This window comes from Diorhabda sublineata, chromosome 10 (genome assembly GCF_026230105.1).
Source record: "Diorhabda sublineata isolate icDioSubl1.1 chromosome 10, icDioSubl1.1, whole genome shotgun sequence".
NCBI classification, from domain to species: Eukaryota; Metazoa; Arthropoda; class Insecta; order Coleoptera; family Chrysomelidae; genus Diorhabda; species Diorhabda sublineata.
In genome coordinates this window covers 13,238,601-13,263,063 of record NC_079483.1, presented here as the reverse complement: position 1 = coordinate 13,263,063, position 24,463 = coordinate 13,238,601, and the positions used below count along the sequence as shown (strand labels likewise).

The following is a 24,463-nucleotide window of genomic DNA, read 5'->3' as shown; positions in this document are numbered from 1 at the left end:
CATTTAATCAAACGATCCATAGATAAATTGCAATCGGAAATGTATTTATGAAGCAATATTTTGCCGTTTCTCTACAGATAACACAAACTCTGAATGAACTTCAACATTTGGACATTATTTTTATTGTCTAACAAAAATCGAACTATGGTAAAATACAGATAGTGGAGGAACCAATAATATAAATTATTCTAAACCAAATTGCCATGAAAGTGTAACAAAGTATTTGTCCCTAACTTCAGTTAGCTATCAATCGTGTGGTCACGTGATGCTGACGTTTTACTGAGATGTCAAAATTTTTCATTCCTCTTTCATTTCACCGATTATATCCACGATGACGACCCAACAAACGACTACAATTAAACCCATACGCGGAATTATAAAACAGGTAACAAGTACAAATTTAATTTAAACTAAGGAATAATTCCATATGTTCATTAAAATATTTCAATTAGCTATAATGGAATACAAATTTAAAATTAACTAGAAGTATCTATGTTGCCCAGTTGGCACAATTTCGGCATATGGATTACCCAAAACTTGTTAATGTAAACTAGTTTTCTATTGAAAACATATCATAGTAAATTAGATTATTCTTTAGTCAATATGTTCATGAAATTTTTATAGGTTATAAGTAATATGAGTTGGCATTATTACCAAAATTTTAATGAAAAATATGAATAATACTAATTTGTTTTTATTGTAGATTCTCTCCGGGGATTCTGTCATAATTCGAGCACAATCTGGAGCACCTCCACCAGAAAAACAAATAAATTTTTCTAGTATAACAGCCCCAAAATTGGCTAGACGTGCTGGAGACATGTAAGAATTTATGACATTTGTAGTTTATTACTAATTGGTATTGGTTATATTCAAACCAATATACAATATTCAATACAATACATTAGTTTTAACTACAAATGCATTTTTCACTGATATCCTTTATGGACAATATTAATTTCATCTTGTATTATTTTTTTTTCTAAATTATGCTTGTGATCAACCACTGTACATTATTAGGTTTCATTTTTGTGTTATGTATTTGTGTATTGATATCTCATTGGGCCTTTTTTTGTATTATTTTAGTGGTGAAACAACCAAAGATGAACCGTGGGCTTGGGAAGCGAGAGAATTTCTACGTAAAAAACTCATTGGAGAAGAAGTATTCTTTACTTTTGAAAAACCACCAAATGCTGTCCGTGAATATGGAGTTGTTTATTTGGGAAAAGGTGAGTTTTTACCATTCATATAATGTATAAAATGTCTAAATGATAGATTCTTCATCCACAAAAATCATTTTAGACGAAATTTTTTCATGGTTGGTTAGGTTAGGTAATTATAATATCAAGCATATTTGCTACAACTCATATATAATCTTTATTGGATCGGATTAAAGATTTAAATCTTTTTATTATAATTTTTTTGTCAGTTTCAGTCATTTTTCTTTTGGATCTATTCATTTTCTAATTGTGTAACTGTTTCTTCCTTTAATTAGAGATAAAACAAATACAGATTATACAGTATAAGTGATTAAAAATTTGAAAATACACCAGTAAAATCTAGAGTTATATATTATATTTAAAGAAATACCATTGGAAAAAATAATATTTTAAGTAGTATCAATATTTAATGAAAGAAGTGGATGGAATTAGCTAATAATGAAATTAACAAAATATATCAAAATACGAGGGTTATTACTTAAGAAATAGACAAATACAAACAAATATTTATATGTGTATTCTCTGCAAAACTTGAACAACCACATTGTGCAAGGTTGAAATTATAATTTTGTAAAAAATACAATAATTTATGTTTTATCCTATTTTTATAGCTTATTGTTGAAAAATGAAATCATTTTGAATTTAGAGGACCAATCCTCAACCTACCTAAGTTTTAATTAAATACGATGGGTTCACTTTTTTCAAATCACAGACTTCAAAACATTTGATATGTTCAACTTCAATTGAACCTCAATTTAAAAGTTTTCTTAGTAATGGTCAGACCAACTAGTTCAGAGATGAATACGTCAACAAAACTGTATTTTAAGCAAATTCAAAAGTGCATGCATAGCCAATGATAGTGAAATGATAGTATCCCCAGTCACAATGTTTTATGGCTATAGAAAGTTTTCTTCTACTTTCTGATAAAAACTTCAACAAAAAATTGTTTCAGTTATCTCTTACAATCAATTTTTTTTCATATAAAAGATACATAGCAATTATTATGTTGGTTTCTTCAGAGCTCAACTAAAACAAGATAATTGGCGAAATAGTATCAAAAGTATCTCGTGAAAGAATTTCCTGAGAATTTTGAATTGATCAAAATATGTCTAAAATAAAAAACATTAGCTTCTTAATTATTTTTTAATGTCATAGTTGCTGATACATGGCTATTGGTCGATAATAAAATGAGAGAATTATTTCAAAGATTTGTATATTTATTATTATTTTAGATTTCAATACCGCAGAAAACATAACAGAGACATTGGTGTCTGAGGGTCTTGTTACTGTTAGAGATGCTGCAAGGCCAACACCTGAACAAGTCCGTCTATTGGAATTACAAGAGGCTGCTAAAAGTGCTGGAAAAGGCATGTGGGGTGGTGCACCTCCATCAGTAAGTATAACTAAATATGTAAATATTAAAAACAAATTTCACACCAGACATTTTCGTTTATGTAATGGTTCAAGTAAATTAAAACATATATTGTTAATACCATATACCAATTTAAAAAAAAATTCTCTTACAACATAAAATTGATTATTTACAAACGTTGGATGCGCTAAAAAAGTGTGATTTAAGATATTTTTAAATCTTCACAGTAATTTATATAACAAAATATTGCAAATCCAAAATTTTTGTACTCCGAAATTTCACATATTTTAAGAGATAAGTTTTTCAGCTGGACAAAGAATATATAGGATGGATATTATTCTAATGAAAAGTAATAAAATGTCGCAGTGAAATAGCAGTAACATCCTACCGTGTGACGTTCATACGGACATTCTACATATATTCTACAAGACATTTATATGACTTTCGTGTTATATTTCGTAGTTTGAAGATGTTCAATTGGTCTTTAACAAAATCTATACTAAGCGTGCCGTCGAGATTCAGTATTTCAGCAAGCTAGGCAATTACTTGGTTGTATTGATATGATCCAGGAAATTTCAACTGAGTTTCATTGAATTGTAGAAAGTCAGATAAATCATGGCATGTTCTTCAAAGCTTTTCATATAATCAATCATTTTTAATGACAACTCACTATTTACAGTAACAGGTTTTCCAAATTGGTTGAGTAAAAATGTTGCGATTTTATATAAGGTTCCAATTTCATGAAGACGGGATTAATTGTATTCTTCTGTAGTTAGTTGTTTATGGTTTCCTTTTAAAGCCAGTACTGATACTACATAATCCCTAATTTTCAAATAATTTTGCACATTTCAAAATCGTTGGTCAAAAACGAAGACATCTCCTAGGTTTAAAATTTTATATAATAAACATATCTACTAGACGTTCATATTGTAAAACGTTTATATTTTTTATTTTCTTCTTTTAGCATAAGATTTATGTTGATATTCATGATTTTGACTCTTCTGATGAATTGCATAAGTGCTGTTACAAGTAAATATAAATATTTTATTAATCAACATATTATTCTCATTTTAATTGGATACATTTATTGAAGCCAACCTGCAATGTCTCTAGACCTTTAAAAAAAATGTTTTTTCTTGCTCTGAAAATCAGACATCCAGCTTTTTTTACCTCCCTGTGTTGGAAGAAAATTTACGACCTTATAAACTTTTTTCAGTTGAGGAAAGAGATAATAGTCGTACGGAGCCAAATCTGGTGAATAAGGGGTGTGTTCTAGTAATTCAAACCCTAAATCACTAATTTTATGTATGACAACATGAGATTTATGTGCAGGGACTTTGCCCTGCAAGAAAAAAACACCTTTGGATAGCTTTCTGTGTTATTACTCTTTAATTTTTGACTGTAGAGTGGTCAGTAATGTCGAATAGTAATCTCCAGTTATTATTCTACCCTTATCTAAAAAATCAATCATGATTACTCCATGACAATCCCTAAAAACTGAAGAAAGAACTTAATAATTAAATGGGATTAAAAGAAAATGTTTATTTGTTATCTTCATTTAAAAATAAAATGTATATTCTTGAATTGAAAATATAGTTCAAAATAAAATCCCAAATAACTCATTTTATTCAACAGGAACATGTACGTGATATCAAATGGGTAATAGAAGAACCTAAAGATTTGGTTGACCAATTGCAGTTTAAACCAATAAAAGCTATTATTGAACACGTACGTGATGGATCTACAGTACGAGCTTTTCTTTTACCCGATTTTTATTACATCACATTGATGATATCTGGAATCAGAGTAAGTATTGTTTTGGTTTCAGAGAAAAATTTAATTGTTATTAATTATCTAGTTACAGAATTCTGAAATCAAAATATATAAGTCTAAAATAGACATAAATCGCAACTTTCTCAATTTTCAAAATCTGATCTATCTATTTCTTTCCACATTTATTATAGGCCAGTGAATAAAGCAATTTTTCTCCCAAAAGTTCAACTTAAATTGCTCCTACGATTTTATCTTGCTTTGTGGTTGTCACAGTGTGCTGAATCATTACCAACAATCTTATCATCCTCTTAGGATGTCTTTAGCTAGTTGGCTTACATGCACTACTTTTGACTTTTTGGTCATATTTGTGATTCAATAAACATCCGTTATTTTCTTCAACAAAGTTCTCTGTCTCCGAAGTTTAATGGTTAGCCTTTCTTGGTGAAATATGCAGCTATACCAGATTTACAATATTCATTTTCACCAACGACTCAGATTTTACTACACTGTTGAGAGAGCTGCTGCACACTAGAAATTTCTAGAGATTTAATGATTTTTGCTATGTTTTGATTAACTCAATATTACATCATTTCAGTGTCCTGGCTTCAAATTAGATGCAAACGGCAAACGAGATCCCTTAGCCAAAGTAGAATATGCCGAAGAAGCTCGTTATTTTGTTGAACTTCGTCTTCTTCAGAGAGATGTAGAAATCGTGCTAGAAGCAGTCAACAATAACAATTTCATTGGTACCATTATCCATCCCAAGGGCAACATAGCTGAACTTTTACTCAAAGAAGGTTTGTTTGTGTGTACTTTCATAATAATTATTATTTTAAATTTATACTGATTGTTGCTAATAAAACATTCCTAAACAATAAATTTATAGAATAATTATCAATTATATTTTATAGTAATGTTGACATTTATTAGAACTAATTCTTTGTCCAAGTAAGGTATATTTGTTTCTATAAGAAAGCAGATTATTATTTTTGCATTATTTTAATTTTTGTTCTTAGTTTTAAATTATAAATTTAAATTTAAAGTATTTTTTTATGTCTATAAAATATCAATTTATTTATGAAAATTTGTAAGAATATAAATCAACAACAATTACAAACTTCATCTTGCTCACTCCAAAAAATATTAACTCTTAACATCTATCGTTTAGGTTTAGCCAAATGCGTTGATTGGTCAATCATGTTGATGAAAAGTAGCTCAGAAAAGTTAAGGGCCGCTGAAAAGCAGGCTAAAGAAGCTCGTAGGAGATTGTGGAAAGATTTTGTACCCACTATGCCGAAGATCACAGGTAATATTTTCAATTTAAAGAATTCTACATTGTCAATTTCAGTTATATATAACGTAAATCTTGAAATATTAAGATTTTATTAATTTATAACAATTCAGAAATAGATTTTTTTTTATTTCACAACTATACTATGCTTAAACTTCCCTATATTCTTAATCGTAGAGTTTCAGTTATGCACCCAGGTTTTTTAAATTGTTGCACTTGAAAATACTAAAATTTGTGCTCATTTTATGTACGAAGTGAGATCAAAAAATATAGTGCACTCCCCTGTGCACTGTCTACCAGTCTTCCACAAGGCCCCCATTTTTTCAAAGATAATATTTTCTAACAACACAATGAAAAAATTCTATTGAAATTCATTTTCAGATTCTTAATTTATCAGTGTGAAATATGTATAAAAAGGACTTAAAAACTTTTCTGCTTTGCTAATTAATTAAACAATTTTCAATTATCAATTTAAGCTGATTTTAGGTTAATGATATTTTGTGAAGAAGTATATGATGAGTAAGAAAAAAATTTGCTGGAAATTATATTTTCTATGTTTCCAGATTACTTAATAAATACTTTCTTTATAATATGTTACAGTGTTCTTGGCTTCGTTTGACAAAAGCATTCGATCTGCATTTTCTGCTTTTCATTCAAGATAAGGCTTTGTCCCACTCAATAATACATACATGACTTTGGAATTTATCAATCTTGATGTTTTTTAGGTAAAGAAAAGGAATTTACTGCTGTTGTAAGCGAAATAAATAACGGAGATGCAATTGTCCTTAAAATGCCCAATGGAGACTACAAAAAAGTTTTCTTAGCTAGTATTCGTGCTCCCAAGGAACCAGGTAGAGCAAATGATGATGAAGGTTCGTGAGAATTTGTAATCATTTCATGTTTGAATTATTTCATTAAAAGAAACTTTAATTTGGAAATAGAAAAGTCGAGTATAACACAATATAAACTGCAAATATTTATTATTTTTATTAAAAACGACAGCATATCTTTTATGGTATATGAATAATGAGCAGAGTGGGCAATAGTTAATTGTAAGTTTCCAAATACTAGGTTTTAAATATAATAAAAGAAGGAACAACTAAAATCCCCATACACATGTCTAAACATAAAATTCACAAAACATCGAGTGCAATCGATGATTATTGAGAGATTTTCCACTAATTTTGCTAAAAATGGTTCTATATTGGTGAGATAGAGCATTAAATTTCATTGGTTGTTAATTTTGTTTTGTCAAAATGCTTGTAACAAACACTTTTTCAACTAGGTATGATAATGGCTTAGCTATTTTTCAGCAATGATCCACTTTGTTTCAATTTGTGCCACAAACAGAACTTCTAATAGATTTGGTTAAACTTCTGCTTAACTTCCTTGTCTGTGTTAATGTTGATCAATTATTTTTGTATTATCACATTGACTTCTTCCATGGATGTGATATTGTACTCATTTATTATACATTATGGAATTTGAATATTCAAGAAATCCTTCAACCTCTTTGGTTGGATGATGAATAATATTAAATTTTTATGGGGTGGGTCGTTATAAGTGAAGTTGAATTTATTGGTTAAGTGAGGTTAGTTGATTAGGTTACCGAATTTGTTTTTCAAAAATCTAAAAGATATGTATAGATTACACTATTATTTCAATAAGTTTTGTATGAATACATTGATCATTTTGGGCAATATATGTTGTTCTAAAAATAGGCGATTTAGTAGTTATTCTCAGTTGTCAAAACTTCGGCAGATTCATAATTCATAGAATGGCCTTCATACAAAACATGACGCTAAGAACACCTAACTGAATATAATTTGCTATCACTTTTGTGGGAAGTTATTCGATTGGTAAGTGACTTCTCAGATTGACAAATGAACTTATCACAATTTAATCAAGGAATGTCATAAACCATGCTAGGCAATTTATTGGTTAGTGTTTATATTTGATTTTAGTAAATTCACATGGAAGTATCAAATTTTGTTTGTAAGCTATCTTCGAATTATTTTTTTTAAGATTGCTGAAAGGTTAGGAGTAAATGATTTTATATATGATAAGGGTGTGTATTAATAGGTAAGAATGCAGTGTCAGAACTAGTAATGTTTTCTCGGCTGATGTGGAAGTCAGTGTCAGATGTATTAGGTAAAATTCGTTTCAAAATGTATGAAGGATATGAGTGTTCATAAAATAATTTTTTAAAGTGAATTAAGGTTCTTTTTATAAAATATAGGGTCAGAAATTTTGAGCACACTATTTTCATCTGTTTGTTAACAAACTATAATGCTATTTCTGCTAAATTATACTGTTTACCGAAAGCGTTATCGCATATGTAAACGCCTATGTTGAGGAGAAAAAGGGCAGCTAACACAGACAAACACAGTTTCAGTACCCACTTGTATTTTTCTAGTCTCATCTCTAAAATAACGGGGTTAAAGTATTAATTGCTAAGAAATTTTCACCTTTTAAAATTTCTTCAGCTTCATGAATATTTGTTTTTTGTTTGTTCGACTGATTCATACTAAATGGAATATCAACAACGGTTCTTTCTAAGAAATAAATTAGGTGTACAATTCAAAACACCAATTACTTAATTCATAAACATAAACAAAAACCGTGGATTCAGAAATATCAGTGAGAACGTTCATAATCGTGTTATGGAGAGATATCAATAAAAAAATGATGAATTGTGCATTTTAGGTAAACCAGTTCCAAGACCAAAAGGTTTCCGTCCTCTATATGACATACCGTATATGTTTGAAGCTAGAGAATATTTAAGAAAAAAACTGATTGGAAAAAAAGTACACGTTGTTATTGATTATGTTCAAGAAGCAAGGGAAGGTTTTCCTGAGAAAGTTTGTGCTACTGTTACTATTGGAGGAAAGTGAGTGTTATAATCTCGGTACCTTTCTAAATTCATAGTCTGCAAAGAATATTATCAGAATAAAAAAAATAAACAATGAACACTTATCAAGCTTCAATAAAAAAATATTCGAAAATGCGATTATATGAAGAAGAAAAAAATAAATTAGTCAATAACAAGAACATCCAATTGCGAATTCTTTATGTCACTCTTATTAAACTACCTAAAATTGTCGTAAGTTTTACTAGACCAATCTGAGTACCCTCATGAATCCTAGGTTGTTTGATGAGCTTGCTGTTGAATTGAATACTTGAAAATAGGACGCTAGTATATTTAGTATTCATACTGATAATGACAAATATACAAAATCATTTATTCCTCAAATTTAATTTAGCTTACATAATCTACAATCAATGAATAATTCAAGAATTTACAACTAAAACCAATACAATTGAGAATAATCTATTCCAGAATGGTCCAATCCAAAATTCTCCAGATCAGTTGTGATTAAAATACACCTATTTTAGAATAATTGATTTTTTTTTCACAAAATCTTTATTTCTGATCCCTAAATAATACAATGCTTCTAGCAACAGGGCCTAAAATTTAACAAAGCAACTAAAATATTTTAAATATAACAAAAAATAAAAATCAAATTAACAAATTTCTTATAATTTAGTAAATAAATATTTAAGTCTATTTTCAGGAGTTAACTTTTTGGGTCACAGCACATTTTTTTCACATCTTGTTCTGTTATTATCTGCGGTATTCTGTTGTAGATTTTAATACTTCTTTATAAAGGCGAGTCTTGGACTTGTTTTGTTCTTACAAATTTTTTAACTAGCTCTTACTTCTTTCTTGTATTGTGAGAGTGGCGGTTTTTTAATTGCACTAGAGCTGTTTGTTTTTTTTAGGTGACGATTTTTTATTTGATATATTAGCTTAACTTGTTCAAACTGTTTTCGTTTCTCAAAATTTAAAATGTCCGAGTATCTTTACAAATTTATAGTGGAGGTGCTATATGGTAGTGAGTAGATTATTTTTATACACTTATTTTGTAATCTCTAATTTTTTTAATGATTTCCTAGGCAGATTTCCCCAATATGGTAGTAAGTATGTAAGGTGTGGCACTACAAAACTGTTTTCAGTTCCTTAATTTCTCTAAAGTCTGTCATCTTCCACTGATTCATAATTTGATTTTTTTCAGGTTTTTTAATATTTGATGCAAGTTTAGGTCCAATGCTCGAGAAATGTGTATTGAATTCTTCTGCTATTTTAGTATCATCTACAATTTATACTCCGTCTCTATTTATTAATCGCATCTTCTGATTATTACTCTTCTTCTGTCTGTTTGTCAGCTCATTTAGTTTTTTCCAAGTTTTCATGGAGTCGCCTAACAAAGTCAGAAGCCTTATTTTTGATGATCTGTAAACACTCCATATGATAAAATTATTATAACCTATTACAATCATCCACACTATCTACTTGTACATTGTGTTACTTAAAATTTTGTTCATTTTTTATATATATATATATATATATACTGGTTTCTCCTCCTCGGCTATCTCTACAGTTATGGATTGCTGTATACTGTATATGGAATAGATGTACCTCTTACGTTATAGGCTCGCTGTAATAAATGTATCCAATTAAGAGGAGAATATGTTGAGTAATAAAATATTTTGACACTGAAATTTTGTTTAGTTCAATAGTATGCTGAGAATTTCTCAATATATCCGTAAAACAAACTCAAGAATGAAGATCGTTTGCGGCCATCAGATACAGGGTAAATCAAATTACTTAAACATGGTTTTGTCGAATGAATCACCCTGTATTTTATGTGTGAATCGAAAAGTACTACCAACATACTTTTTTTCGTCAATAATTCCTTATACCTAAAATTATTAGCTCTTGGGATATTTTTATTTTTCTGTTCAAAACAATGATTATGACGTACACATATTTAATTATTTAACAATTAATTATTGGTTGGCTATGATTTATGTCTCAATAACTGATTTAATGGTTTGGTACATTTTTTTTGCTTTGCTTTTTCAATTATGTTCTATTTGATGATTAAGCTACGTCTAATAATAAAAATGTTTGTGTTAACTAATTCATGTCACATAGTGAACAATAGTCAAACTAGATGGTCGTTGAATGCGTGGGGAGGAATATGTAGTAGAACTCTATTTTTTTGAGAAACATTGAAATGCTGAGATCTATTTGGATTTTGTAATAAAACGATTACTTTCTATTGGAAGAAGTCCCAATTAATAAAATGGAACACATTAAGAATGAAGTGTACAAAATACCTCCAACAACAAGGGAAGACATGATTGAGAGAATACGGAATGTTATCAATGTAAACAAGACGTGTATGTATATTATAGCAAATAGGATAGCTTTTTATTGTTTCATTCATGTAATTTATTTGTATGCGTAATTTCAACCTCTACATTACCAAATAGCAATGATAAAATGTCAGTTTCTGACAAATAAATCATAGCTACTCACAATTATTAAATGATTAGATATATGTACGTAACCATTGTTTTTCAAAGAAAAATCAAAATATCTCAAGAATTGATAATTTTACGTATAGAGAAAAGAAGAAGTATGTTGGTAGAACTTTTCCATATTCGCATAAATGACATTTAATCTCTCAAATTTTCAAATTGATATCGCAAAGGACGAAGAATTCACTGAATTTTTATCATACCAATCAATGACCCTATATAAAAAATTCAATGTCGTCTCCAACATTTTTGGTATTGGTCTTCTCTGTTTATAAGTATTTTTGTCAGAACATTGTATATTATATGCGAAAGTGCTAATCATCAGTAGTAATTGAATTCTTTCTGGTGACCTTTTTTGTGGATTGGTATAATTAATACCTTGTTGTTCCAATTTTCAGCGATTTACTGTGGAAAGTTGTGAAATATGTACCCTCTATAAAAATTTTGAAACATTTTCGTATACTTCAAATTTTAAATCCATACTACCTTGTGAATGCACCATATTCTATTTGTTTTGAAATAAAACTATCATAATTCAGACATATAAATTTCTTTGATTTGTCCGTTTTAAACAAAAACACATGGACAACTGTAGTTAGATATTCTTCAACTTGTCAACATTACTTTTGTTAAGATATTGTATTTCATGCTGATGGTTGTCTCTTATATTTACTATTTGTTTTAGGAATGTTGCTGAAGCCCTAGTTTCAAAGGGTCTAGCAACAGTTGTCAGATATCGACAAGATGACGATCAACGTAGTTGTCGTTATGATGAATTGTTGACTGCCGAAGCCAAAGCTAGCAAATCTCAAGTTGGTCTCCATGGTAAAAAAGATGCTCCTCCACTGAGGGTTATTGAAATTGTAAGTTTTATAAAATCGAATACATTTTACATTAAATGTAAAGCTTTGTATATTGAAAGACATTATCATTTGTCCTCTTAAGCCATTTAAATTGATGAATTGAGTTTTATACAAGTATTACTACACCTATTTGTAAATACATATTGTGAGAAAGTACTGTCGGACATTGAATAAGGGTCTATCTAGCTGGAACCAAGGCTTGCTATTTAAGTTTTGAAATAGACAAATAAATATGGCTTAGTTGTTTTTCGAAATATTCTCCATTAAGATCAATACAATTTTGCATGCGGTTCCGAACAATTCTGATAAACAAATGCTAGTGTGCCATTTAAAATTGACCATGATTTGTCGTCTATCCCGATCTTATAGACGTCTTTTGATGCACCGCGATTGAATTCTTTGCATCAATCAACACGAGCTTTTTTGACTGATTGTCAAATTTTGCGGTATCTAAAGCAAACAAATCTTTTTGACAGCCAAATTTTCATGCAATATTAATATATGCAAGTTGAACGAATGCCCAAGTATTCCTCAATCTCACGGTATGTCAAATAACGATCATGTGAAATCAATTTATGCACAGCATTGATGTTTTCTGGCATAACAGTCGATTTTGATCAATCTTCATGAAATTCATCCTGTAGCAAAGTGCGACCATGTTTGAATTTGGAGAACCAACGAAATACGGTGGCTGGAGATGGTGCTTCATCACCAAAAGTCGAAGCGAGTTGATCTGTACACTGTTGTTGGTTTAATCCTAGTCATAGAAAATCAATGTACAAAAGTGTTCGCGATTTAATTCCATTTTGTGGCCAAAATTAAAGTTTCAAGTATCTGTAAACAAATCTGATAGCACACATATGACAACACAGAGTACATTCACTATTAAAAATATCCAACTTTATAATGGCAACGTTATATTTGACCTATTCACTTCAGTGTTGCCATAAGTAAGCAACCTTCATATTACATTTTATTCACGTACATGTGCTTCTGAAAATCTTGCACAAAGTTTTTTTCTCCTTTGGACGATCTGTGTAAATTTGTGTGATAATTTTCTCAAAAAATAATTCCTAAAATTGTTAGATCTGGGTAGCCCGGTTATAAAAACAAAATATATTTTACCTGTTGGCCTTCTGCAATATTTGTAAAAATTTCATGTCAGAACTGAACTTTTCACATCAATGTTGCCATAACTCAAAACCCAAAAGTAGAATTTCTGATATTCAATGTACAATTAAAATTTTTAAACAATACATTCATCCAGTCAGAATTTTGTATTGAATAGTAGGTGCAACGTAAGTTTTTCCTCATTCTGAAAAATCAAATTTGATTTTATATCATTATAAGTCCATTTTTTAATGATATACAAATATACAACATTAATATAAAATTTCAACTTTCTACGTTCTTATTAACCTATATTGTCAACAAAGTTGCACACGGATGCCCAAGTTTATTTAATAGGATTGCTAATCATTGATCCTTTGAACACACTGTTTACACGACCACTACACCATCACACAATTACAATGTCTGACGAGTGTTTCGATAAAGAAGTTATAGTCTTCAGAGACTAAAGGTAAACTGTTTACCTTCAATATGTCAAGACGATAACTTGGTTATAGAAATGCGCGCCAGACAGTGTAATTGTGAGTATTGGTCTAGTTGTAGTGTAAACAGTGGGTCCAGTATGTCAGAAGATGAATTTCTAATGGTTCCAATAATTCCAACTTATTGATAGTACCAACTCAATTTTTTTCATCTTAAATATCCATCCATTAGGCTGATGAAACTTTATAAAACATGCAAATATTAATAAAATCATTTTTAGGATGCAGCCAGAGCAAAATTAGAACTTGCTGCTTTGCAAAGAGCTCAAAGAATAGATGCTATTGTAGAGTTTGTTGCCAGTGGTTCAAGATTGAGGTTGTATATTCCCAAATCAAACAGTTTATGTACCTTTCTGTTAGGTATGTATAATTAAATTCTAAACTGTGAGACTCTAGAGAGTTAATGAGAGTAAAAGACGATAATATTTTAGATATGTTTTGAATCTAGAAAGAAACATAAGAAAACATTGTTGCATGAGTTTTCTTTGTGTTCACTTATAGTGTGTTTTTCTAAGATTGAATTTTTGTTTATACTTTCCTATAAAGATTTTGCCTACAAAGCTAGTAGCTTATTTTTCTTCAACTACTCGCTTTAGTTTCTTTATTTGAATACTATAATACAAATATCCCTTACCGAGGAAATTCACACTTCTAAAAACTTATATATAAACATAAAAATCAATATTTTTTATTGTAATAATGCATTATAATATAACGTGTTTTCAATTCTAATTTATTCACTCACTTTTTGTCCCACCAAGTAAGATAAATTTTAAACATAGTAAATTTTCATAATACTCTCAATTATATTTTAAAATACTTGATAAAACTAATTCATTAGTGTATAGTTTCTGCTGTTCAGCAAAGTATTTATGGGTTTTTTATCGACAACTGCTTATTCGTCAAAAAGGTTAACATTCAAAATGTTCCATTAGAAGTGGATGTCTTGGAGTCGAAAATAATGTAGGATACATCATATCATAATTTATTGCAGGCGGCATTACTTGTCAAAGAGCAACTCGTCAAGCAACTGATACACCTGGAGAGCCCTATGGAGACGAAGCTTTGCTTTTCACTAAAGAAAGATGTATGCAACGAGAAGTATCAATTCAAGTGGATACACATGATAAAGCTGGGAATTTTATTGGTTGGTTATGGGTTGATAACGTAAATATGTCAGTCGCTTTGGTAAAGGAAGGCTTTGCATCTGTCCATTTCACTGGTGAAAAATCTCAATATGCTTCATTACTAAAGAGTGCAGAAGACAGTGCAAAAGCCCAGAAATTAAGAATATGGAAAAATTATGTGGAGGTAGAAAAAGAGGAAAAACAAGAAGAAGAGAAAGTGGTAAGTATTATAATACTCAAGAGGACTTTTCAAAAGCTATAACCTGGGAATCACCTATCAGCTAAAATCTAATAAAACTATAAATTACTTACTTATTGATTACTGCTACATATTTGTGGTGTAAGGACTAAGGAAAAATTAATTTTTCTTATTAGAACAAAGTTCCAGTTTGTTTTTATTCTTATTTTGATATTAATGATTAAGTTGATTTATTTATTAATATAAATACACAAATTGTCAGTGTCAATATCAAATGTATTTTGATGCAAACTTGAAACGTAAATTTTATTTTTCTTTCAAAAATTATTGAAGAAACTAATTCTGAAACAGAAGAGACCTAAAATCAACAAGATTTAGAAACATAAATATATCAAAAAGTTTTGTTTTTTTTTATCACTGATAAAACAATGGTGTCAAACTAAATTGTCACAATTGTTACTTTCAGATCCATTATTTCAAATATTCAAATATTTCAAAATCACACCTTTATAGGTGACATTAGATATATTGAACTTATTTTTAATAATTTTCAGCCAATTGAACGCCAAATAAACTTTGAAGAAGTAGTGGTCACAGAGGTTACACCTGAAGGTAATTTCTATGTTCAAAGGATTTCTGAAGGACCAAAAGTGGAAGCGTTGTTTGCTAAACTACGGCAGGAATTTGAAGCTAATCCGCCTCTTCCCGGTGCTTACACGCCCAAACGTGGTGATATCTGCGCTGCTAAATTCACAGTAGATGATGATTGGTACAGAGTTAAAGTTGAAAAAGTTCAAGGTGATTTTTGTGTGTGTATTTTTATTCTGGGGATGAATACCACCCCAGGGATAGTAATATTTTTGTTTAAACTAACTGTAGAAATATATAGAAAAGAAAAACATTTTAAGCACAGATTACTTTCTGAAGTTTTTTGGAAAAATCAATACTTTTTGACTTATTCGAGATTATATATATATATATATATATATATATATATATATATATATATATATATATATATATATATATATATATATATATATATAAGGCTGCATATTAACATGTAAGCAGTAATAGTCAACCTTTCAAGTAAACATGAACTACATAATTTTATTCTCACATAATTCTCAGTTTTAAATTGTTTAACTGGAAATAGTTTTTCATGATATAGTTTTATTTAAGTTCTTAATTATTATTTCGTTTCAGGAGGAAAAGCTACTGTTCATTACATTGACTATGGTAACAAAGAAATTCTCCCCACTACCCGCCTAGCAAGTTTACCAGCCGCATACATAAGTGAAAAATCTTTTGCAACTGAATATGTCCTACCCTTCGTTGTCCTGCCCAAAGACGAAGAATTTGCATCAACGGCAATAAAATACCTCAAAGAAGATACAGCTGTTAGTAAATTATATTTGAATGTTGAGTATAGACAACCTGGATCGCCTCCTGCCGCTTCATTGCATTCTGATAAAACTTCTGATTCTGATATCGTCAAAAACCTTATAAAAGAAGGATTGTTAATCGTAGAAAACGTTAAAGGAAGACGCCATAATAAATTGGTAAGACATTTTTTTTATGTTTCAGGTGTTTTCTGACAAATAACTATAAAGTTAGATGTATTTATATGTATAAAAATATAAAAATTACCAAAAAACCAGATAAAAAGGGGGTTTAAGTCCATTGATTTAGGAAAGGAAATCAAGAGTTAAACTAGGATTCTTTCTTATTTATTTATCATAATATAAATAGTTCTGAGAGTAACAGAAATGAATAGCAATTTTTGTGAAACGTATGTCAGTCTTTTTTTATATGAATTTCTTCACAGTTGGAAAGCTACAAGGAGGCCCAGGAAATTGCGAAAAAACAGCATGCCAACATTTGGGAATATGGAGACATCTCAGAGGTTGATGCTAAGGAATTTGGACTTGGCAATTGTAAGTATGGTACATAATGAAATACTAGTAAACATCATAACAGAAGTGAAAATCGTACATTTAAAATGAAATTAAAGACAAACTTTTAAATATTCTGGTTAATGGTACGTTTTCTTGATTCTTTGTAAATAAATGTAGTAATTGTTTCATTATACTTATCTGCAAACAACCGGTTTTCATCTGTTTTGACAAAAACATAAAGGTGGCATATTCAGAACAGTGCACGGAAAATTTTTCCCGATCTCCTATTTTTTTTCGTGTGTTAATAATAAAAAAGTTATAAGAAAAAAGAATTATTTATTTTCTGGAAACAACATAAGTAATATATTCAGAAATCGTTGGGATTCATAGTAACATTTTTTGTACAGTTTGTATCATTGCAAAAGTCCCTTCGGTATTTCATTCTTTAGAACTAAAGATGTTGAGGCAGACGATTCGCAGATATTTTTATTTTCCCGATGGTATCTCTCAGAGCTTGTGAGAAGTGTTAATTAATTGTTGTGATACTTCTATTTTTCTTTATATGGATTCTATTATATATCCCTCTGATACGTCGAAAGAAGTCATCCTTCGTGTCTTTTGAGAGTAAGCAAATCAGCGCCGTTTTCCACCAACATGTTTGCCGAGGAAAGCATTAGCCCATGTCCACTAAATGGTACGAGAGCTAGCAACGTCAGGAAAAAAGAATTTCAAGTTAGCCAGTTTTTAGATATGCTACTGCATATGACAATGATAGATTCTTGTTGCAAAAAATTCAATAAAAATAATAAGAGAAAAAATTCTTAAAATGTTTTGAAAAATTGGTATTTTACCTATACAGTTAAGATGCACACTAATGAACCACTACTGCCAGCCAGATAGCTTGTATGACTTCTGGAAGAGTGAGAGATATAGCTTATAACAAAACTGGCCTACCTGAAACTCTCTGATACTGTTCGGGATTTTTCGGTTTCAGGTATTTAGCAACAAATTTTGGGACAGAGCTGATAGTATGGCATCCAACATGTTGAACGTAACACCTACAATTTCGGTATGCAACAAATAATCTTCTGCTGTTCATATTTTTAGGCCGTAGATCTGCATATTTACAGTAAAGTGCACAGGGCTCGAATATACATCTCTCATTTGTAATGGTAAAACTACTTGATATCTCGCAAAAACACAACAATAAATAGCCTACTTCGTCTAAAGTCAAACGTATTAATTCATCTCCTCGACATGCGACAAAGATCCCAAATACTAGAATCACTTTTGCCAGTAGATATAGTTTATATGAAGCTTCGCATAAAAATGCGATTATTTAATCTGCCGTTCGTACACTGGACTTTTTTTAGTATATAGCCTACAGCCTGATGCTTCAAGAAAGCAATAGTTTTTAGATATTTTGTGTTTGCTAGCAATTTCTTTTGTAGCTAGACAACAAAAATTTCATTTCATTTTGTGGCTTTTTCGACAGAATAAATATTTCTACTTACAATTTTCCCTTTTTTGAGATCTCGCCATTCCATAAAAAGTTGATACTTCCCTTCATATCTCGACCTGGTTTTTGCTGCTAACAAATCAGCACTGGCTTGCAGCTAGCTCTAATATATTTTAAGGAACATGGGTTTTCTTCTGATTACATTTTTTAGAACTATCATGTATTAAACTGACAGACAATAAAACGATGCTGATGATAAATGTATCATTGCTATGGAAATGTTAATCATGTTTGGTACTGTTACGATGTATTATGATTACATTGGAAATAAAATTCAATCCTTATAATTTTTTGCGTTGTTTTTACATAGGTATAATAAAAAGTATCGTTCTTTACACGTTTAGAAATAGATTTTTTCGTGCTTGTGTGACTTCCCACATACATGGGAAAATACTTATTTCCAGACCCATAATGATATGATAATCTCCAAACTGTTTTGCAACTGATGTGCGCTTTAGCTGCAGTAGATGAAAATTATCGTATTCAGAACCAGAACCTAACCTAACCAGAGAAAGATCATATAATTTATTCAATGTTGACCAATTTATCAGAGATCATCATCAAAAACTTGCTTAATATTTTTAAAACAACGTTACCAAGGGACAAGTGACCCTAACTGAACAATGGAAAACATCTGTAATAATACCCATTCTAAAACCGGAAAAGTCGCTAAATGTCATAATAACTGTAATAAGTAAAATGCTAGAGAATTTAATACGCATGACAATATATCACTCTTTAGAAGGCAATAGAATATTTAATTATTTACAAATCGGCTTCAGAAAAGGATGAGGAGTAATGGAATGCCTCACAAAGTTAGCTTTAAAGTTGTGTACTGCATTTACTGAATAGAAAAGAACGTTATGCATATTTTTGGATATTTCTACAGCCTATAATAATGTTCTTTTGGATAAACTAGCACAACATCTAAATGAAGTGGAAATCAATGCAGACTTAATTCTGTTGATCACAGACATGTTCACAGAAAGGAAATTATTTATCAGATCCCCAAATTCTGGCAGGTTAGTTGGTCCTAGACAATCCATGAAGGGTTTACCACAGGGCTCGCCTTTAAGTCCTCTTATGTCTACACTGAGGAAAATGGTGAATCGTTGTATTTATTAAAGTTGTCCAGTATCCAGATGATATTGTACTGACTTACTCACCTTCTAATATTTAACATCTAAAGTATAGTATGAATGAAGCACTGCAACAAGTTAATGGATGATTGATTGAACATGGCTTGGCGATTTCAATTGCTAATACTAATAGTAATATAGAATGGGACTTTGAAAGAACATATAAATAATAACTGTATGAAAGCAGATGCAGGAATCGTTATGATGAGAACTCTCACCAGAAACTATAGTAAGTAAGACTATAGTATAGTAAGACCACAAGTACGGAATGGAAATATTATACAAGACTTCAAAGGAGACATAGAAAAAGCTAAATCAGTTTCGGATTCGATGAGTGCCTTGCAAATATTAACCGCTTCAAAATAATGACCAAAAATGATAATATCACTATATATATCAGACAACTAATTAATTCTAATATGAAAATGGAAAAGACATCAAGTTATAATAGGTACCAAGACATTCAGGTATCTCAGGAAACGAAAAAGCGGATGATTCAGCCAATTAAAGAAGACAAGAGAATTTTATAAGGGACCTGTTTGATGTCCTGGGTACACCACAGGAGATGAAGAGTCTACATTTGTTACCATTTGTAGTCACCTATTCCTAATTTTGAGGAGCATGAAGTAGTTCTTCATGTACTCACGGTACATTCTTCAAACAAGCTGATAACAAGTAAACACAGATCTTGGCTGTATGTCGTTAGACAAAAAGAAGAAGAAATCCTCGGTGACGTTAAATAATCGTTTTGTTTTGTGCCACATTCTGGACATTATATTTAAACTCAGCTTCATACAAAAGCTTCGGCTTCCTGATTACAGATTTTTAACACTGAATCCGCCATTAGTTTCAATTAAAACTTTTCGCATCACACTTTGTATATAAAAATATATGTATATAAATCTTCTAATGTTGTAAACATCGAATCAATTGTAATGATACATGCTTATCTATAACAAAAAACAACCTTTTTTGATAAAGTATATTAATTTTTCTTGGCATTTCAGAAATAAAGTGGAGGGACCAGTTGATCAGAGCAAACCAGCTACATTGTGGATTCATAAACTTCCAAATCATATTGATTGTATTAGCAAACTTCCACATATATAATCTATATACATAAAAGAAAATATACATAATTTTATAGGATATATTTTAAATTGACACTATTATTACTTATGATACGTAAAGAAATATGTTTTAGGTGTAAATTTTTTTTACTAGCAATTCGTTTATTGTTATTTTTTGTAACACTTTACTCTGCATTTTGAAATGATTGGAATCGGTTACATGTTTTATGTACTTTTTATGAAAATTCTTTATACAATATGTAATTTATCTATATTTTTATCATTAGTAAATGAAAAAGTTCCATAATTTTTATGTTAAAAAGATATTTGGTAACTAGACTGATTGTCATTTATTGGCAAAATTTAGAACAGGCTCTGTATTGTTATTTACTTATGTATTGCAACTATAATTTTCTGGGTAATGAAGATGATGTAGGGTATGGGCTCTGTTTACAAATAAATCACTTTGATCGTTACGTCTTTTATTTATTTCTCACTGATGCATCGATATTTGTTTAATTTTACAAGACGAGACCACAAATCTATAGTAACATTATAAAGCTGAAAATATTGTTAGTTAGTTGAAGGCTCATATGTAACTCAATTGTTAAAAAAATTACTCAGTAACATATATTTATATTTTTAGGTTAACACAGAATAACATTGTAATTTAAATTTATGTAATATTTTCTAAGTTGTTCTTATAAATATGGTATTAATTCTAATTGAAGTCAGTACATCACATCAGAAGTATTCAATTTTAAACAAAAAAGTATGATAATTATCTTAGGAGATATCACAGTTTTAAAATAACTTCGCAGCAAAATAAGGATCAATTATCGCGTGGTAGCGAGAACCGCCGATAGCTATGAAAGATGTATACTAGGTAAGTTTTTAAAGTGACAACTGAGCTACCTACAGGTAACCTCCACTGAATAATAAACTTTCTAACACAGAAATCAGTTATATAAAACTGCCCTTCATTCATAGTCTTCCCTGTGAATTAAAATAATCATTTAAAATTTTATCTTGAAGTACTTGTTTTATTATTAATTTAAAAATTGTTAAAATCAGTGAAAAAATGAGCTAAAAAACAATATTACAAATTTTCGTAACATAATTTTTTTTAATGGAACACCCATTGTTTTTTAATTACCTTGATTTTTTTATGAAAGTTTTTGTTTTTAAATGTAACAAACTAAATGGAATTACGTACTCATCTGTGATACATTACCAAAAACAAACGAAAGAAAATTTACAATGAATGTTCAAATGCTACTATATTCACTACTTAACAATGACACAACCTGACATCACATTTTGTAGTACTTATAGCGGATGTTATGGTCTGCATTTCTTGTCTAATTTGGTCTATAAGCTGACAAATATTTTTATTGTTGACTTTAGATTTTCAATAACCCCATATGAGCTCGAAGCAGGTGATCTGTTATTCTATTCTACTGTTCCCTTTTTCCCATCGTTGTGAAAAAATTCTGCGTAAAAGTTCGTGCGGTTAAAGCGAATTCGTAGATTTTCATCAGATCAAAGTATACATTTATTAATTTCTTAGACGTTTTTATATGTTCGGATGTTCACTGGACACTGTTCGGATCAGCTGATTGTTCAGTTTAGCCAAAATAATCAAAAAGAATGCAATTTAACGTGTCCGTAGTATTAAAATATAAAGGACCAATACACAAAACCAAGTTTCAACAGTCTATTTACTAATAATAAAGTAATATTAGATTTACTAAGCGCGGGAGACATCGAATTAGCTCACTGCCCACTATTCATAGTTTTATGACGTGAATTTTTGGCGAGTCTCAGTGAAATAACGCATTTTCACTAAATAACTATACAGGATGAGCGTATTCCAATTATTGTTTTGGCCTGTACATCGGTCTGACCAAATGATTAATCTATTTTCCTGGCTAAAGGGTAGTGGTCGAAATGTAGAAGTGATGTATCTCAAAATGCAAAACTCGATTTCCTACAAATCCCGTAGCGCATCATCATGACATACAAACATGTTTGCAACGTTTTCAGTAATATTGTGGATTGTTAAGTTGTAGTTGGTAGTACACGACGCCATGAGTTAATATAGGTGCAAATAAGACTTGCTGTAGGTATACACATATTGTTATAGCATTTCTGCTTGCTGAATCTTATGAGTCTTATATACTTGGTCAGCTCTGCGATTGTGTAGACGACTGTCAACTTCGATCGATTTCCTCTCTTCTTCATTCCGAGCCAGTACCAACTTGGCGTCAAATTGATCGCAGTTTCCATGTGTCAGAGCGAGGTGTCCCAAACCTTAAATTAAATTCTCTTTTGAAAATCTGGATTATCAGGGTATTTCTGCTTGAATAAACTGTACACTTTGGAGTTCAGTACAACATTTTTTCGATGATACATTCCTACTATAATGATAATTTCTATAGGGAAAGATTCAATGTGCTCTCTCACTGTAGTATCGAACTCATGATGACAGTTCAAGTGAGTGCCCCTCTTATCTTTTGATGCAAACTGACCATCTTTCATTTTTTTTTTGTAAAATTTGAATTTGCCTTTGTTTCATGACAAACGTGTTACACAGCGTTTTATGACACACAGGTTTCCATTCAAGGAATAATCAAAAGAAGCTTGTCGTGTTGATGTGGAATCTGATTTACCGGGACGCCTTTTCCGTGGTTCCCGTGGGGCGATAATTTTAAGGAATAAGAGAGACTGTTCATTGTACGTTAAAACGGAAAACTGACGAAATAAACTATGTACGTACGCAAGACTAAGAGAAAGGCATTCTTATTTCTCACAAGCCGCTGAACAACCTCGAGGATTTGAAGGTGAAACCTTTTCAGGAACGACATCACTCTTTCCGCGATTGGTTTTGTATGATTTTGCACTTATAATTGTACGCTTCTTCTAATTCCATTCCGCTAACTGAACATCATGTTTACGGTTATTCACTATTAGCCAATATTCATGATAGAAAATGAGTAAACAATGCAAACATACTATGAAACCTCACAGCAACAATAACACGTGGGTTCAGCGCTGCCAAAATGAACCGTTTTTCCACCAAACCTAAGTATGATTCGGCCCCCTTCTAGCGCATTATAGACTATCTAGCGGTTTGAAAACTAACTACTTTAAGGTTAGATTCGATCAAGCAAGTGACGAAGATTGTTTATCAAAAACCGCCTTTTTCAATATTAAACCAAGCATTATATTGGGTAAATTGGTCAATAGTTTTGGTCGCTTTGAACAAGATGTCTTCCGGTCCTCGGGACAGATAGAATAGTCTTTATACAGATTATATAAATTGTGATGATAGGCTATATCGAAGGAATCGTCAGCAATAGATTTAATAAACTCGACATTAGATTTCTCAAGAAGCTTGTGCATTCATCTTCTATACAAATTATTCATATCTGTATAGAGCACTGGTGAGCATAAATCACTATATTTTCCAAGTGTTTACTTATTGACAGATTTTTCAAACGTTTTTAAAATGTTCATAATTAGCACTAGTTATATTTTATTTATTGTGAAAGCACCCAATCGACAGTAATTTTTCATCATTTAATTTGTCCTGAAGCGATGTTACTATTTTAGAGATTGTAAATGTAAATTTAAATTATCCTTATTTTCATCGCAAAAATGTGATTCTTATTAGAGTACAACCAGAAAACGGAAAACGCTAACAGCTGTATTGGGACATAATGCAGCTAGGGCTAGAAAAGCTAGGAGCTAGAAACACAAAAGCTAATGAAACTCACGAAGTACACCGGAGAGGACTATAGGAAATACAGAAGACTCAGGAGACAACTGTTTGCTATGACTACTATACGAATGATCAAGTCAGGTGAAGAATATAGGAAACATACCTTTAGGTATATAAGGTTACCAATTATATATGTATGCACAACTCTGATTATTATGTTACTTGTATTAATTATCTATGATATTAATATTCTATAATTAAACAAATATG

The 24,463-nt window shown here is 30.4% G+C and overlaps 1 protein-coding gene across 1 annotated transcript; it reads left to right on the top strand.

Moving 5' to 3' along the window:
- Positions 1-226: 226 nt before the first annotated feature.
- Positions 227-20,955, top strand: LOC130449720 (staphylococcal nuclease domain-containing protein 1). Its single transcript, XM_056787692.1, has 16 exons — positions 227-385; positions 704-819; positions 1,084-1,226; positions 2,450-2,610; positions 4,225-4,395; positions 4,958-5,159; positions 5,531-5,668; positions 6,379-6,525; positions 8,360-8,543; positions 11,727-11,904; positions 13,739-13,877; positions 14,512-14,864; positions 15,398-15,641; positions 16,050-16,405; positions 16,672-16,780; positions 20,407-20,955. Coding segments are annotated over exons 1-16 (2,697 nt in total). The 5' UTR covers positions 227-331; the 3' UTR covers positions 20,409-20,955.
- The last annotated feature ends 3,508 nt before the right edge of the window (positions 20,956-24,463 follow it).

What these genes read in the sequence shown, in the direction of transcription:
- LOC130449720 (XM_056787692.1), top strand. Translation starts at nt 332, where the DNA reads ATGACGACCCAACAAACGACTACAATTAAACCCATACGCGGAATTATA. An exon ending in TGAACTTTTACTCAAAGAAG is followed by an intron (nt 5,160 to 5,530) that starts GTTTGTTTGTGT and finishes TCTATCGTTTAG; the next exon opens with GTTTAGCCAAATGCGTTGAT. An exon ending in CACTATGCCGAAGATCACAG is followed by an intron (nt 5,669 to 6,378) that starts GTAATATTTTCA and finishes GATGTTTTTTAG; the next exon opens with GTAAAGAAAAGGAATTTACT.